The sequence below is a fragment of the Scyliorhinus canicula genome, chromosome 11, assembly GCF_902713615.1.
Source record: "Scyliorhinus canicula chromosome 11, sScyCan1.1, whole genome shotgun sequence".
NCBI classification, from domain to species: domain Eukaryota; kingdom Metazoa; phylum Chordata; class Chondrichthyes; order Carcharhiniformes; family Scyliorhinidae; genus Scyliorhinus; species Scyliorhinus canicula.
This window is the reverse complement of record NC_052156.1, coordinates 141,742,481-141,757,785: the sequence shown is the minus strand read 5'-3', so window position 1 is coordinate 141,757,785 and position 15,305 is coordinate 141,742,481. Positions and strand designations below refer to the sequence as shown.

General features: G+C 48.3%; 1 protein-coding gene across 3 annotated transcripts in view; it reads left to right on the top strand.

Annotated features, from left to right (window-relative positions):
* fbxl13 (F-box and leucine-rich repeat protein 13) overlaps positions 1-15,305 on the top strand; it is a 399,689-nt gene that overhangs the window by 78,623 nt on the left and 305,761 nt on the right. For all 3 annotated transcript variants that reach the window (XM_038811555.1, XM_038811556.1, XM_038811557.1), the window contains exon 10: positions 13,575-13,710. In XM_038811555.1, coding sequence (XP_038667483.1) covers positions 13,575-13,710 — 136 coding nt within the window. The remainder of the gene's footprint in view (positions 1-13,574; positions 13,711-15,305) is intronic.

Here is a 15,305-nt window from a genome sequence, read left to right as displayed (position 1 = left end):
TGGGATGTCCTTTCAATAGTTCTCGACCTTTTCCTGCGGACCTGTTCCTAGCCGATGTACTATCTGAACTGGCACGGCGTTTCTGTGTCCTCCATTTTTGAACTTCGTGTTCCCAATCCATTGTCTTGACTCCCTCCCCTGAATGCTGTACATTCAACCAATGTTTATACTTTCCAGTGGTCTTCCCTGCTCTACTAATAACAGTTGCATCCTGCCATTGACTAGACCCGTCAGGCAAGTGCGTTACCTTTGTACCAACATTTGGCAGTTGTTCTGAATCATCAGAAGTGTTGTGTTCCTCCACAGAAACCCTGTCTATATCAGTTAACTGGTCCTCATAGTTCTGTAACACGTGCGTACCAGATGACCCTGGTTCCTCGTCATGTCTGTCTGCTCTGTCTAAATTTGAAAATTTGTAATCTGTACCCATTATCCTTGACGAATGTACCCTAACAGTTCGATTGCCATGTTGGAAAATAATTGTTTTGCCATCTATGCCTATGACATTTTTGTGGTAGACAAGGCATTGTTGGGGGGTTGATCGGAGTATTTGCCGATTGTGGTCTCAAACCAGGTGCTGCATTGGGTGGATTTGCGAATGGACCGGTGGGGAGTGGGGGGGGGGGGGTTTGCAGAACCCACAGTGGAGGCTGGATGTGGCGCTGTTGATGGATGAGGAGGTGTATGAGCGGCTGAAGGCTGCCATTCGGAGGTACATGGTGCTGAACGATAAGGGGGAGGTAATGGCTGCCACGCTGTGGGAGGCACTCAAAGCGGTGGCTCGGGGGGAGTTCATTTTGATTCGGACACATGGGAAAAGGCGGAACGGGCAGAGATGTCAAGGCTGGTAGACGAGATTCTGAGGGTGAACAGGAGGCACTCGGAGTGTTGAGGGAGAGGCAGAGGCTCCAGATGGAGTTTGGATTGGTGTCCACGGGGAAGGCGGTAGGGCAGTTACGGAAGGAAGTTAAGGAGGGGGGAAATGTACGAGTATGGTGGAAAGGTGAGTAGGATGTTGGTCTACAAGCTGAGGAAGCAGGAGGTGGCGAGGAACATTGGTAGAGTGAAGGATGGGACGTGAAGGGTGGTTTTGGACCCCGTGGGGGTGAATGGGTTTTTTGAGGATTTTCTAGGAGGTTGTGTGAGTGGGGGGGGAGGGAATGCGGCGGTTCCCGGGCGAGTTGGAGTTTCCCAGGATGGATGAGGAGCTGGTGCAGTGATGGAGGCACCTATTGGATTGAGGGAGGTGATGGAGAGTATGGGGGTGATGCAGGCAGTGAAGGCCTTGGGTCCGGATGGGTTCTTGGTGGAGTTTTAGAAAATGTTTGGAGGGACCTGGAGCCATTGCTGGTGGGGGGCATACAATGAGGCTAGGGAGAGGGGAAATTCCCTCCTACACTATCGCAGGCATCCATCGCCCCGATATTGAAAAGGGATAAGGATCCGGAGCAGTGTGGATCGTACCGTTCAATATCGTTGTTGAATGTGGCCGCTAAGTTGTTGGCAAATGTGTTGGCTTCGTGAATTGAGGATCGTGTCCCGGGGGTGATAGGTGGGGACCAAACAGGGTTTGTGAAAGGGAGACAGCTGTCAGCAAATGAGAGGAGGCTGCTTAATGTGATTATGGTGCCCCCAGAGGGATGGGAAGTGGAGGTGGCAGTAGCGATGGACATGGAGAAGGCATTCGACTGAGTGGAGTGGGAGTATCTCTGGCAGTGCTGGAGTGAGTTCGGGTTCAGGCAGAGGTTTGTGGATTTGGTCCGATTGTTGTATAGTGAGCTGATTGCAAATGTGCAGACAAACTGGGTGAGCTCGGGATATTTTGGGCTGCACCGTGGGACGAGGCAGGGGTGCCCACTCTTCCCGTTGCTTTTTGCCTTGGCTATAGAACCATTGGCAATGGCGCTTAGAGCATCGAGTGACTGGAGAGTGATTGTGCGAGGGGAGCATCGAGCACAGGTTTTCGCTGTACACGGACGACCTGTTATATATTTTGGACCCATTGGGGGACACTAGGGGCATTATGGGGATTTTATGGGGATTTTGGAGGATTGTTCGTTGAATGCCTTGATTGATCCCTGGTCATTAAACCGATTCTCTGGCCCGCCTCTTGCACTTCTTGATCCCCAAGTGCCCTTTGTGAATCTGCACGAGAATCATGTGCTGTAGTGATTGTGGAATGACTATTCTGTTTTTTCTGAGCACAATGCCATTGATGTAGCTTAGTTCGTGCCTGACGTTCCAGAGCTTGGAGCATGAGTCTGCAGGCCATACCTGTCTCATATGATGGAAGACTTCATCCTTCTCAGTCTCAGCCTTTATCAATTTGGACTTGCTGTCCGATACATGCAGGGTTTCCATCACTGGATCGACCTGTCCCTGTAATATTTCCGAGATGTCTGTCCGCTCCTTTTGTCGGGTGATCTGGACAGAGCAATCACTATGTATTTGCCTGGCAGATACATTAGCTCGAAGTTGTACCTCTATAGCTTCATGATTAGCCTTTGGATTCGAGGTGACATTTCACTTAGGTTCTTTTGAATAATGGACACTGGTGGTCTATGATCGGCCTCCACAGTGAACGTTGGCAGGCTGTAAACCACTAGTCCGAGACATTCTTTTTTGATTGGAGTGTACCGTTTCACGGTTTCTGTCATTGCCCTGGACAAGTATGCTACCGGCTGCAATGTCTTGTCAGCGTTTTCTTGTAGCAAAACTACTACTGGCCCATTCTGGCTGGCATCAGTTGATATCTTTCTGTTCTTTGCTGGGTCAAAGAACGCTGAAACCGGTGTAGTGGTCAAACCATTTTTCAGGTTAGACCACTCTATCTCATGACTGTTAGTCCATTCAAAAGGAACATCCTTCCTTATTAAATTCCTGAGGCTAAGTTGGGGATGAATTTTCCCACAAAGTTCATCATTCCAAGCATATGTAGTACCGCTTTCTTGTCATGTGGATGAGGCATGCTGATAATGGCTTTTAGCTTCTCAGGATCCAGCTGTACTCCTTCATCTGATAATTTGTCTCCTAAAAAAGTGATCTCTTTGACTCCGAACTGACACTTGTTTTTGTTGAGCTTGAGCCCGTACTGCTGAATTCTCTGCATGACTTGTCGTAGTCTTCTGTTGTGCTCTGCCATGTTCGATGTCATCGATATAAATGCGAACTTCAGGAAGGTTTTCCACGCTCTGTTCCATCGCTCTGTGGAAGATCTCCAATGCAGAGATGATGCCAAACGGCATTCTAAAAAAAAGGTACCGCCCAAACGGTGTATTAAAGGTGGAAGTATAAAGTTTGCTAAAGACTGTGGCATATTACATCTCATAAGTAATCTCCTCTCTTTTGGGGATCTGGTAGTGTTCCAATTTAATGTGTTCATTTAGATCCTTTGGATCTATGCAAATGCGCAAGTCTCCGGTCCGCTTCTTCACACACACCATCGAGCTAACCCAGTCAGTTGGCTTTTCCATTGTTTCTAGGATGCCTAACCTCTGCATCTTGTCAAGCTCGATATTGAGGCATTGGCGCAGTGACACAGGCACTCTTCTGGGCGGGTGAATTACTGGATGTGCATCAACCTTGAGCTCGATTTTGTATTGGAATGGAAACAATGAAGGAGTTGTGCTCCAAAAGAAAGTGACTCCAAACAAACCTGTTGGACTTTAACCTGGTGTTGTAAGACTTCTTACTGTGCCCACCACAGTTCAACGCCGGCATCTCCACATCATGAATACCTCTGAGGTTACTGCCATGCTAAATATCTTGGTGAGCGGCTCAGTTCAGATCTACAGCAGAATTATGCGGCATAACGCAGTTCTCTACACATAAATGGTGACAGTTGGCCTCGACAGTAAGACTCATCATTATATGAAGTTCATAATACATGATACTAGCTAGACTGCTAACTTTCTGGGATTTATGGCAATCTGAGCGCAGGATGTAATTAATTGCATGCATGTCACTTTCAGAGTGCCCTGGCATCATACCCTGACCTTCATTAACAGGAAAGAGTTGCATTCCATCAGTGTTTATCTGGTAGCAGGATCATCTGAAGCACATCATGCATGTTTGTGCCAGGTACTCTTTGAGTTCCATGACTCCTACATCCTGGGTCACCTCCACATGCCACAGATATTTGAAGGGCCACAGCACTTACAGGGTTGGCTACTGGATGATAAGGAGTACGTGCTGAAGAGATGGCTTATGATCTCCATGCGTCGTCACCAAAGTGCCTCAGAGGAATATAAAATACAGACCATTGTGCAACAAGATCCATTATTGAGCAAATGATTGACATCCTGAAGATGTGCTTCCAATGTTTTCACAGTCAGGTGGTGTTCTGCAGTACTTTTCACAGAGGATGTCTATTGTGCCCAGTGCAACCTGGTCCTTTAGAGGGGAGGTCAGATGGAGGAGGCTGTTAACTTCTCAGATGATGAACACCTGGAAGAGCTGGAATCTGAAGAAGGTGATGATGGTTAGTTTCCATGAGAGGATGCCCTTACAGTGGCACGATATGGAAGACATGCCGGTGGCACTCTAATGATCACAGGCTCCATCAGGAGTAAAATCCAAGCAAGTAGACTCAAGAGTACTTCTTCTGTCCCCAGTGCCATTAAAGTAATTAGAGAGGCAGCACGGTCAGCAATCAGCTTTAAACTTGCAAACTTCAAGGTTCATGGTGCGCTCATCTCTGTTCAGCAGCAAAAGCTGTATATAGCCACCACGGGAAGTGAAAATGGTCAGCACGGTAGCATGTTGGTTAGCACAGTTGCTTCACAGCTCCAGGGTCCCAGGTTCGATTCCCGGCTGGGTCACTGTGCAGAGTCTGCATGTTCTCCCCGTGTTTTCATGGGTTTCCTCCGGGTGCTCCGGTTTCCTCCCACAGTCCAAAGATCTGCAGGTTAGGTGGATTGGCCATGATAAATTGCCCTTAGTGTCCAAAAAAAGTTAAGTGGGGGTTACTGGGTTCCGGGTATAGGGTAGATACATGGGCTTCAGTGGGGTGCTCTTTTAAGGGCCGGTACAGACTTGATGTGCCGAATGGCCTCCTTCTGCACTGTAAATTCTATGAAAACAGCACACCAACAACAACTGCACATGATGCAATCTCTTGAATGAGACACTTGGTGCAGCCATAGAAATGTGCATCTGGTTGTAGAAACCATAATGGTTGCAGGAATTATGCTTTTGCTCAAGCTATGAAGACAGCTCAGTGTTTTTTAAAAATAAAAGCATTTTTCCAATTAAGGGGGAATTTAGCATGGCCAATCTACCTACCCTGCACATCTTTGGATTGTGGGGGTGAGACCCATACAGACACGGGAAGAATGTACAAACTCCACATGGACAGTGACCCAGGGCTGGGACGAACCCGAGTCCTCAACGCCATGGACAACTCAGTGTTGATTATACATTACAACTTGTAACCTTTCAAGGCACGTGACCCGTGGTTGTAAGGTCTAAAGGTTCCTAACTCAAGGTGCAGATACTTTCAAGAAAGAGCTCAACACATCTCCGACATTATAAAAAAGGTGAGTAGCGAGCATGACTCCACTCAACATCACATGAATCAGAGGGTCACTAAGGGAGGCAGTCACAGACTGGGAGCTTGGTCACGCTTGCAATGTAAGGGAAAATGGAGGCATATGAATGATGCATTCAAATCATTGTAATGAATGGGAAATATTTTTACAAAGATGCATTATATACAGTGAGTGAACACCCATGGCCCCACCATGATCTCAGAAAGCTAAGCAGGGGCACCCTTCTTTGCTTGTGGAACTAGAGTTGGTGGGGTCACAGTCAGAGGGGATTGGATTGGTTGAACACTCTCTGAGTCACTTTGAAGGATATCCCCGGGGTTTCCAGTTGATGATCCTCTTCCCTGTGGATGCCCAAGGGCTCCTGGCCGACTCCTTGAGGAGAAGGGACTCCTGGAAGGAGGTTGAAGTGCTCCGACCCCTCTCACCTAGCCACTGATGGATCCCATCTATATCTAGAGCAACGCAGTGCAGATCCAAGTACAAGTCAGGCCAAAGTCTCCAAGGTGGCTGCCACTCTTCCCATGGAAATCTCAAGGTGCATGCACATATATCGGAGCCATGACATCAGACATAACATGGATGGACTCCTCCATCCTATGCTCTAGCCTGTTAACTGCCTCTTTCTTTCTTCCTTTCTTTTTAAAAAAATATTTTTATTCTCCTCCTTCTTCACATTTTCTCCCGAATTTACACACACCAACAATAAACAATAATCAGCAACAAATATGTCAATCCCCATAACAATAACAACGATCCCATCCTCCCACCAACCCCAAACATCAGCCCGCATGTTTACATAAACAAATGGCAAAAAGGAATCTGGTTTTACCCACAGTCACCCTTAATACACACAGCCCCCCTCCAACCCTCCCACCCTTCCCCCCCAACTAATGTTCGATGTTATCCAATTCTTGAAAGTGCATAATGAATAATGCCCATGTCTTCTCCGTCCTTCCCCACAGTTCGAACTTAACCTTCTCAAGGGTCAAGTATTCCAACAGGTCCCCCTGCCACGCCAGGGCACAAGGTGGAGAGACTGCTCTCCATCCCATCAGGATTCGTCTTCGGGCGATCAACGAGGCAAAGGCTACGATGTCTGCCTCCGCACTCGTTTCCAACCCTGGCTGATCCGACACCCCGAGTATGGCCTGGGTCCAGTTTGACGTGCACCACCTTGGAAATTACCCTTAAAACCTCCTTCCAGGACTCTTCTCTGGCAAGCTCTGTATCTCCTTCCTGGCAAAATCTTGAACCTGCATGTATCTAAACATTTCTCCCTCCTCCAGCCCATACTTCGCTTCCAGTTCCCTCAATCCTGCAAACCAACCCCCAAGAAACAAATCTTTTCGCGTCTATCAGGAGCTATCGGGAGTGGCGCTGTTGCTAGTGCTTTCAGTCCCGACCCCTTGCACAAACTCTCCTCCATTCTGACCCACTGAGAATCAACCCCTCTGACCCAGCCCCATCCCTTCTCCACATTCGCCGCCCAGTGGTAGTACATCAGGGTCGGGAGACCCAAACCCCCTGCCTGCCTTCCCCTCTGTAGCAGCACCTTTCTCACTCTGGCCACCTTCCCTCAATCTCCCTGAAAAAAGCCTTTGGTAGGAAAATCGGTAGGCATTGAAAAATAAACAGAAATCGCGGCAACACATTTATTTTAACCATCTACACCCTAACTGCCAGTGACAGAGGGAGACCATCCCACCTTGCCAGATCGGCTTTCACTCTCCCCACCAAACTAGTGATATTGTGCCTGCAAAGCCTCCCCCACTACTGGGCAAACTGCACCCCCAGAAACCTAAAGGGGATAGAGCCGTGAAGAAGGCTAGCCTTATAGTGTGTTAGCGTTTATTAACAGGGGGCTTGAGTTTAAGAGCCGCGGGGTTATGCTGCAACTATATATGACCCTGGTGAGACCACATTTAGAGTATTGTGTACAGTTCTGGTCACTTCATTATAGGAAGGATGTGGATGCATTGGAAAGGGTGCAAAGGAGATATACCAGGATGCTGCCTGGTTTTCAGGATAGGTCTTATGAGGAAAGGTTGAGGGAGCTAGGGCTTTTCTCTTTGGAGCAGAGGAGTATGAGAGGCGACTTAATAGAGGTTTATAAGATGATGAGGGGGATAGATAGAGTGGACGTTCAGAGACTATTTCCTCGGGTGGATGTAGCTGTTACAAGGGGGCATAACTATCAGGTTCAGGGTGGGAGATATAGGAGGGATGTCCGAGGTAGGTTCTTTACTCAGAGTGGTTAGGGTGTGGAATGGACTGCCTGCTGTGATAGTGCAGTCGGACACTTCAGGAACTTTCAAGCGGTCATTGGATAGGCACATGGAGCACACCAGAATGACAGGGAGTGGGATAGCTCAATCTTGGTTTCGGACAATGCTTGGCACAACATCCCCCCCCGCGCACGCGCGCGCTATTCCTTTCCATGCTCCCGAACATCTTAATGCGATGGCAAATGGCTCAATCGCAAGTGCAAACAGCAGGGGAGACATAGGATATCCCTGCCTTGTCCCACGGTGGAGAGAAAATTATCTCGAGCTGATGTTGTTTGTGCGGACACTCGCCTTCAGCAACTTATATAATAGCTTTACCCAGTTCACAAATCTTGGTCCAATTCCAAACCGCTCCAGAACTGCCATCAAGTACTCCCATTCTACCCGGTCAAACGCCTTCTCTTCATCCAATGCCACAACCACCTCTGTTTCCTTCCCTTCCACCGGTGCCGTAATGATGTTCAAAACCCTCCTAATGTTCGTAAAAAGCTGCCTCCCTCTCACAAACCTTGCTTGATCCTCACCTATCACCTTCAGGAGGCACTCCTCCAGCCTAACCGCCAGTACCTTCGCCAATACTTTTGCGTCCACATTCAGAAGTGATATGGACCTATACGACCCACACTCCGTCGGATCCTTATCTTTTTTTAGCAACAGTGAAATCGATGCCTGCCCCAAAGTTTGTGGCAACACCCCTTTCCCTGTCGCCTCTTCAAACATCCACACCATCAGGGGTGCCAGCTTATCCTTGAATTTTTTGCCCACTGTCCCCGCTGCTGTTCGCACTAGCAATTGAACCGCTAGCAATCGCGCTCAGGGCAGCAGAAAATTGGAGGGGGATCCGAAGGGGAGGTAGAGAGCACAGAGTCTCACTCTATGCGGATGATCTGCTCCTCTATATCTCGGACCCACAAAGCAGCATGGACGGAATCATCGCGCTCCTGAAAGAGTTTGGAGCCTTCTCGGGCTACAAACTCAACATGAGCAAAAGTGAGATCTTCCCATGAAACCCGCAAGGGGGGGGGGGGGGGGGGGGGCAGCACTAAAGGGGCTGCCGTTCAAACAAGCCCGACATAAATTCCGCTACCTGGGGATCCAAATAGCCCATGACTGGAAAGGGATCCACAAATGGAACCTCACCAGCCTGACGGAGGAAGTTAAAAAGGACCTGCAAAGATGGAACACACTCCCGCTCTCCCTCGCGGGGAGAGTTCAGACGATCAAAATGAACGTACTGGCCAGGTTCCTCTTCCTGTTTAGATCCATTCCGATCTACATCCCCAAGGCCTTTTTCAAAGCGCTGGACAAACTCATCATGGCGTTCGTATGGGGGGGTAAAAATGCTAGGATCCCAAAGAAGGTCTTACAAAAAACAAAAACCAGGGGAGGGTTAGCCCTCCCGAATCTACAATTCTACCACTGGGCAGCAACAGCCGAGCGAGTAAGGGGATGGATCCAGGAGCCAGAAGCTGAGTGGGTGCGTGCGGAGGAGGCCTCCTGCATGGGAACCTCCCTCCGGGCCCTCGCCACGGCAGCACTCCCATTCCCACCCAAAAAACACTCCAGCAGCCCAGTGGTGACAGCCACCCTCCAATCCTGGAACCAACTGCGGCAGCAACTTGGCCTGACCAAAATGTCGAACAGGGCTCCCATCTGCAACAACCATAGGTTCAAACCAGCACTGACCGACGCCACCTTCAAAAGGTGGAGGCAGGACGGGGGGACACTGATAGTCAGGGACCTATACACGGACGACAGGATCGCAACACTGGACGAACTGACAGAGAAATTTCAGCTAGCTGGGGGGAACGAGCTACGGTACCTGCAGCTCAAAAACTTCCTACAAAAGGAGACAAGGACGTACCCACAACCGCCACGACAGACACTACTGGAAGACCTACTGGACGCAAGTATCCTAGAGAAAGGGAACTGTAGTGACATGTATGACCGACTGGTAGATAGGGACGACACTGTACTGGACGCAACAAGAAGGAAATGGGAGGACGACCTGGGGATGGAGATAGGATGGGGACTCTGGAGCGAAGCACTGCATAGGGTCAACTCCACCTCCACGTGCGCAAGGCTCAGCCTGACGCAACTAAAAGTGGTACATAGAGCCCACTTAACAAGAACCCGTATGAGTAGGTTCTTCCCGGAGGTGGAAGACAGATGTGAACGGTGCCAAAGAGGCCCGGCCAACCACGCCCACATGTTCTGGTCTTGCCCCAGACTCGTGGAGTACTGGACAGCCTTCTTCGAGGTAATGTCCAAAGTGGTGGGAGTGAGGGTGGAGCCATGCCCGATAGTGGCGGTCTTCGGGGTTTCAGAACAGCCAGATCTATTCCTGGGGAGGAGGGCGGATGCCCTTGCCTTTGCCTCCCTGATCGCCCGCCGTAGAATCCTGTTTGGCTGGCGGTCAGCAGCACCGCCCAGAGCTGCGGACTGGCTGTCCGACCTCTCGGAATCTCTCCAAATGGAGAAAATCAAATTTGCCATCCGAGGGTCGGACGACGGCTTCCACAGAACGTGGGAGCCATTCATGCAACTGTTCCGGGACCTATTTGTGGCCAATGTACAAGAGGAAGAATAGTCGGGGGAAGGTAGCGGGAGGGGGGGGGGGCTACAGGTTCGTTACGGGGGTTCGATGGCTAGCTGAGGCCCAAAACCAAACTAAATAAACATGTTGAGGGGGGGGGGGGGGGGGGGGGGGGCGCAGTTACTACTACGAAGATGCTTACCTGTAAATATGTATGTTAATTTTTGCGTGTTTGTTTTTTTTTCTTTCTCCTAACAATTTGTAATTTGTTCAATATAAAATATGAAAACTGAATAAAAACATTTATAAAAAAAAAAAAATCCTTGAATTTTTTATAATATTCCACCGGAAACCCATCCGGCCCTGCCACCTTCCCCAACTGCATCCTCCCAATCGCATCCTTTATCTCCTGCTCCACTATTGCTTCTTTTAATATAGCCCTGTCCCCCTCCCCTAGCCTCAGGTACTCCAACCCATCTAGAAATTCCTGCATCTCACGGTCTCCCCGGGTGGCTCTGACCTGAACAACCTCTCATAAAACTCCTCAAAAACCTTGTTAATCAGCTCCGGGGCCACCACCAACCTCCCTGCCCTCTCCCTCACCTGAAGAATTTGCCTCTTTCTTTCTTTTAACAAACATTTTATTAAAGCATTTATAGTTTTATAACAACAGAAGATACAAATATAAATGTAAACATAATTCAGTACATAACACCCCCCCCAACCAACAACACACACAATTCCCAAGTCCCTCCATCTCCTCTCGCTGATCCCCCCTAAAGTAAATTAAACTAAAATAACTCCCCCTATCCCCCTCATTCTCTCAACCCCCCTCCCCCCCACCCCCCGTTTTATTGCAACTGCTAACAGTTTAGTTTCCCCCGAAGAAGTCAATAATGGCTGCCACCTCTGGACGAACCCTAACATTGATCCTCTCATGGCGAACTTAATTTTCTCAAGCCTTAGAAACCCCGCCATGCCGCTAAACCATACCCCCGATTTTGAGGGCTCCGAGTCCCTCCAGGGTAATAGGATCCGTCTCTGGGCCAAAACGTCAACCTCTCTCGCCCCTTGGACTCCCGGGTCTTCCGACATTCCAAAGATCGCCACCTCTGGACTCAGCGCCATCCTTGTTTTTAGCACTGTGGACATGACGTTAACTAAGCTTCGGACATGCCCAAAACATATGGGCATGATTTGCGGGCCTTCCTGCACACCTCATACATCTGTCCTCTACCCCAAAAAACCTGCTCAACCAGGCCACCGTCATATGTGTCCAGTGAACCACCTTAAATTGTATCAGGCTGAGCCTGGCACATGATGAGGACGTGTTGAGTCTGTACAGAGCATCCTCCCACAGACCTGCCTTAAGCTTTTTTCCCAACTCATCCTCCCATTTATGCTTTACCTCCCCTATCTGGGTTCCCTCCCACTCCTGTTAACTCTCTCTTCAGTTCCTCAGCTGTTGTTGCATATTCAGCATGTGTGAGATAGCCATTTCCTTCCATAGGCTCATCATCTGACTCAGGCTCAGCAGGTGCCTGTTCTTCAGCAGTTCTCCGAGTGCCAAAGACTTGGGTTGTCACTGCCTCCAATTTTTGTGGAGACATGTTGGTAAAGTATTCTTCAGAATGTGATCCCGAGCATCATCTTGATCTATGACCCACTGAATGTTTGCCTCTGCACTGATGGATGGTACAGGTGAATGCAGTTAAGGGCCTCAGTATCTTCCTCTGAGCTGGGCTGGGATTATGGCAGCTCTGCCAGGGCCTGCTAGTATTTGTAAGAGAGAAGACAGACTTAGTTCATGAGCAGGCTGAATACAATCTTGCATGCCACTCATTGTGAATGTCAGGATGTGATCAACTCATGGAGGGCCAACCATACTACCTTACTGGGAAAGACTGATATCATCTTTGCCACAGGAGCGATCCCTGTTCTCCCCTGCTAACTCGGCAGCATCCCGCTTGAATTGACTGAGCTCCAGGATGTCAACCGTCTCTCCTCTGGTCTGTGATTTCTCCCTCCTAAGGTGGTCAAGCTTGGCCTGCATGAAGACAAATGGATGGAATGTGATGTGAACGGGGAGCAGAAGTTGGGAAGCATTCATGCCTGCTGTGTGTGCTGAGCTTTCCCCATTAAGGGCTGAGGATGTCAGTGCACCATGGTAGATGAGATGCCGCTGATGTTAAACTCTCAGTGAGACATTAAATGCTGATCTATTCCCCCTGCTAATATTGTGTGAGATACCTGAGGAATGCAGCCTTTTGACTGCATCATGCCAATATCAGATTGTGTATTCAAATGAGCTGAAGGTTGGCTTATTCTGGCAGTGCAGGTGAGGTAATTCATCCTCTTCCTGCACTGCAGGGCATTTCATTGGTAGCTTCCTGCATAACAGACCTCCTTTATGGATGCCTCCTAGGAAGGTAAAGTGAGGTTGGTGAACCTCCTGGAACCACCCCTTGAGTGAAGAGATTCCTGTGATTGTGGACACTTCTTATTAAAGCCTTCAGGAGGTCGGGGCTAAACCTCGGGACTACATCTTTCTTTGTTCTGAGGGCCATCTCAGGGTTGGTGGTGAACACAGCTGGGCTGCAGAGAGAGAATGTGTGTGTTTAGATGATGTTTAAATATGGTGTAAGGACAGACTACAAAAGACCAGTAAGTTCTTGCAATATCCTTTTCTTAAAATTATTTTTAAAATAAATTTAAAGTGCCCAATTCATTTTTTTTCCAATTAAGGGACAATTTAGCGTGGCCAATCCACCTACCCTGCACATCTTTGTGGGGGAGAAACCCACGCAGACACGGGGAGAATGTGTAAACTCCACACGGACAGTGACCCAGAGCCGGGACCGAACCTGGGACCTCAGCGCCATGAGACAGCAATGCTAACCACTGCGCCACCGCGCTGCTCATTCTTGCAGTTTCCTGCTCAATATTTCTTTATCAACTTATCTATCACCTAAAAGTGATTAATTAGTTGTTCACCATATTTTCTGTTGCAGAATGACTGCTTCATTTTCTCACATGGAATTATTTACCTGTATATTTTTCAAAAATTAAATTAACTCATTGTTTAAGGTCTTTTGAAATGATTTGATATGAAGGATTCACTACGGATTGTTATTGTATAAAGGTTTGATTATCTCTATGATTACTTTCAATTGACTGTCCCCATTCTGAAACCTTTCTTTCCAGATTAACTTTTTCCCAGTAAGAAAACGAATCCAAGACAATGACATAGCAAATATTCTGCGGATCTATCGCACTTTTGTGATTCATTTGAATCTTCGTGGATGCAACAACGTAGGCTGGGCAACCTTTAAAACCATCGGTGAGTATATTTGCCAATTTTCAACACTCTGCGTTCCTGTTTCTTCATAATTGAAGAAGAATTGCATTCTGTGCAAAGGAAAACATACATTTATCTTGTGCTTTTCATGACCTCAGGACATCCCCAAATGCCTTATAGAAAATGAGGAACTTTCTTTAAGTGTAGCTACTGATGTAATGAAGGAAACAGAGCAGTCAGTTCACACACATGAAAATCCCTACATTCACAGCACGATGCCTACAAGTTATAACCTTTAATTTTGTGATAAGCTTTCATAACAGGCAAAGGTCCAGCATGCAAGAGCTGAAAATAACAATGGAACACGATTGTGATAAGCATTCATAATTCGTGAAAGTTTAGTATACAAGCTCAGACTACTTTTAGATATTGCTGAGAAAAGAGATATGCCATCAAAGCTTTTATGTCTTGCACTCATCAGGACAGAGGACCAATCAACACTTTCTTCTCATAATGTATAAATTGTTGTTCCTTTTACAATTGGTATTACTGTCTCTGTCCTGATGAGTGCAAGAAAGTGTTCAACACTGTGGATGAAAGATACATTCTGCTCAAAAGAAAGGGAATATGAAACACAAGGGAATAATTCAGGGTTAGGAAAGAGGCATACATTCCGTTCTATTAAGGATAATGCCTCAGGGGACATCAGTGGCAGCTATGAAGGAGTAGGCCGCACATTTGGTGGCTCCCGCTTGAGTCGGAACTTTGGACCTTTTCCCCCAATTTTTTGTCGGATCTGAAGTGGAAAATTGATGTTGGATACAACTGTGATGAGGAATCCTACATCAGTGCATGGAGAAGTGGACCAGGAGTGCTCACAAAGGAAGAAATAGGCAAACGGAGAAGGCTTCGGCTGAGGTTGCAACGGGAGAAAGCATAGCAGAGGACCGGAGTTCTGGCTCGATGACCCAGCAGTTGACGGAGCAGTTGATGCAGTTTATACAGGAGGGCTTCGCCAAGCAGAAACAGGACTGCTTGGACCCGATTAAGGAGTCAATTGCACGACTGGAACTCAGACTGGATGCTCAAGATCGGGCGATCCAGAAAATGGACAAGGCACTGACTGAGCAAGAGGAGCACCAAGCTGCAGTGGAGTTGGAGGTGGGGATGCTGAGAGACCAACAGAAAATGCTCCAAGAGAAGGTGGAAGACCTCCCGGAGGGATCCGAAGGAACGGATGCAGGGGCATACATAGCAGCTATGTTTGAGAAGCTACTGGGGAGGGGACGTTCACCCGATCCTTGGAGGTCGACAGGGCGCATAGAGCGCTAGCAAGGAAGCCGTGTGTGGGTGGCCCCCTGAGAGCAATAGTGGTGAGATTCCACAGATACCTTGACAAGGAGTGCATTCTACGGTGGGCCAGGCAGACGCGGAGCTGCCAATGGGAGAACAGCGTCAGCGATCTGAGCGCGGATGTGGCCAGGAGAGAGCAGAGTTCAACCAGATAAAATCGACCCTTTTTAAGAAGAAGGTAAAGTTTGGACTACTGTACCCGGCCCGTCTTTGGGTTACGCACGAAGGGCAACATTTCTACTTTGAGTCGCCCGAGGAAGCGATGGACTTCACGAGAAGAAAAG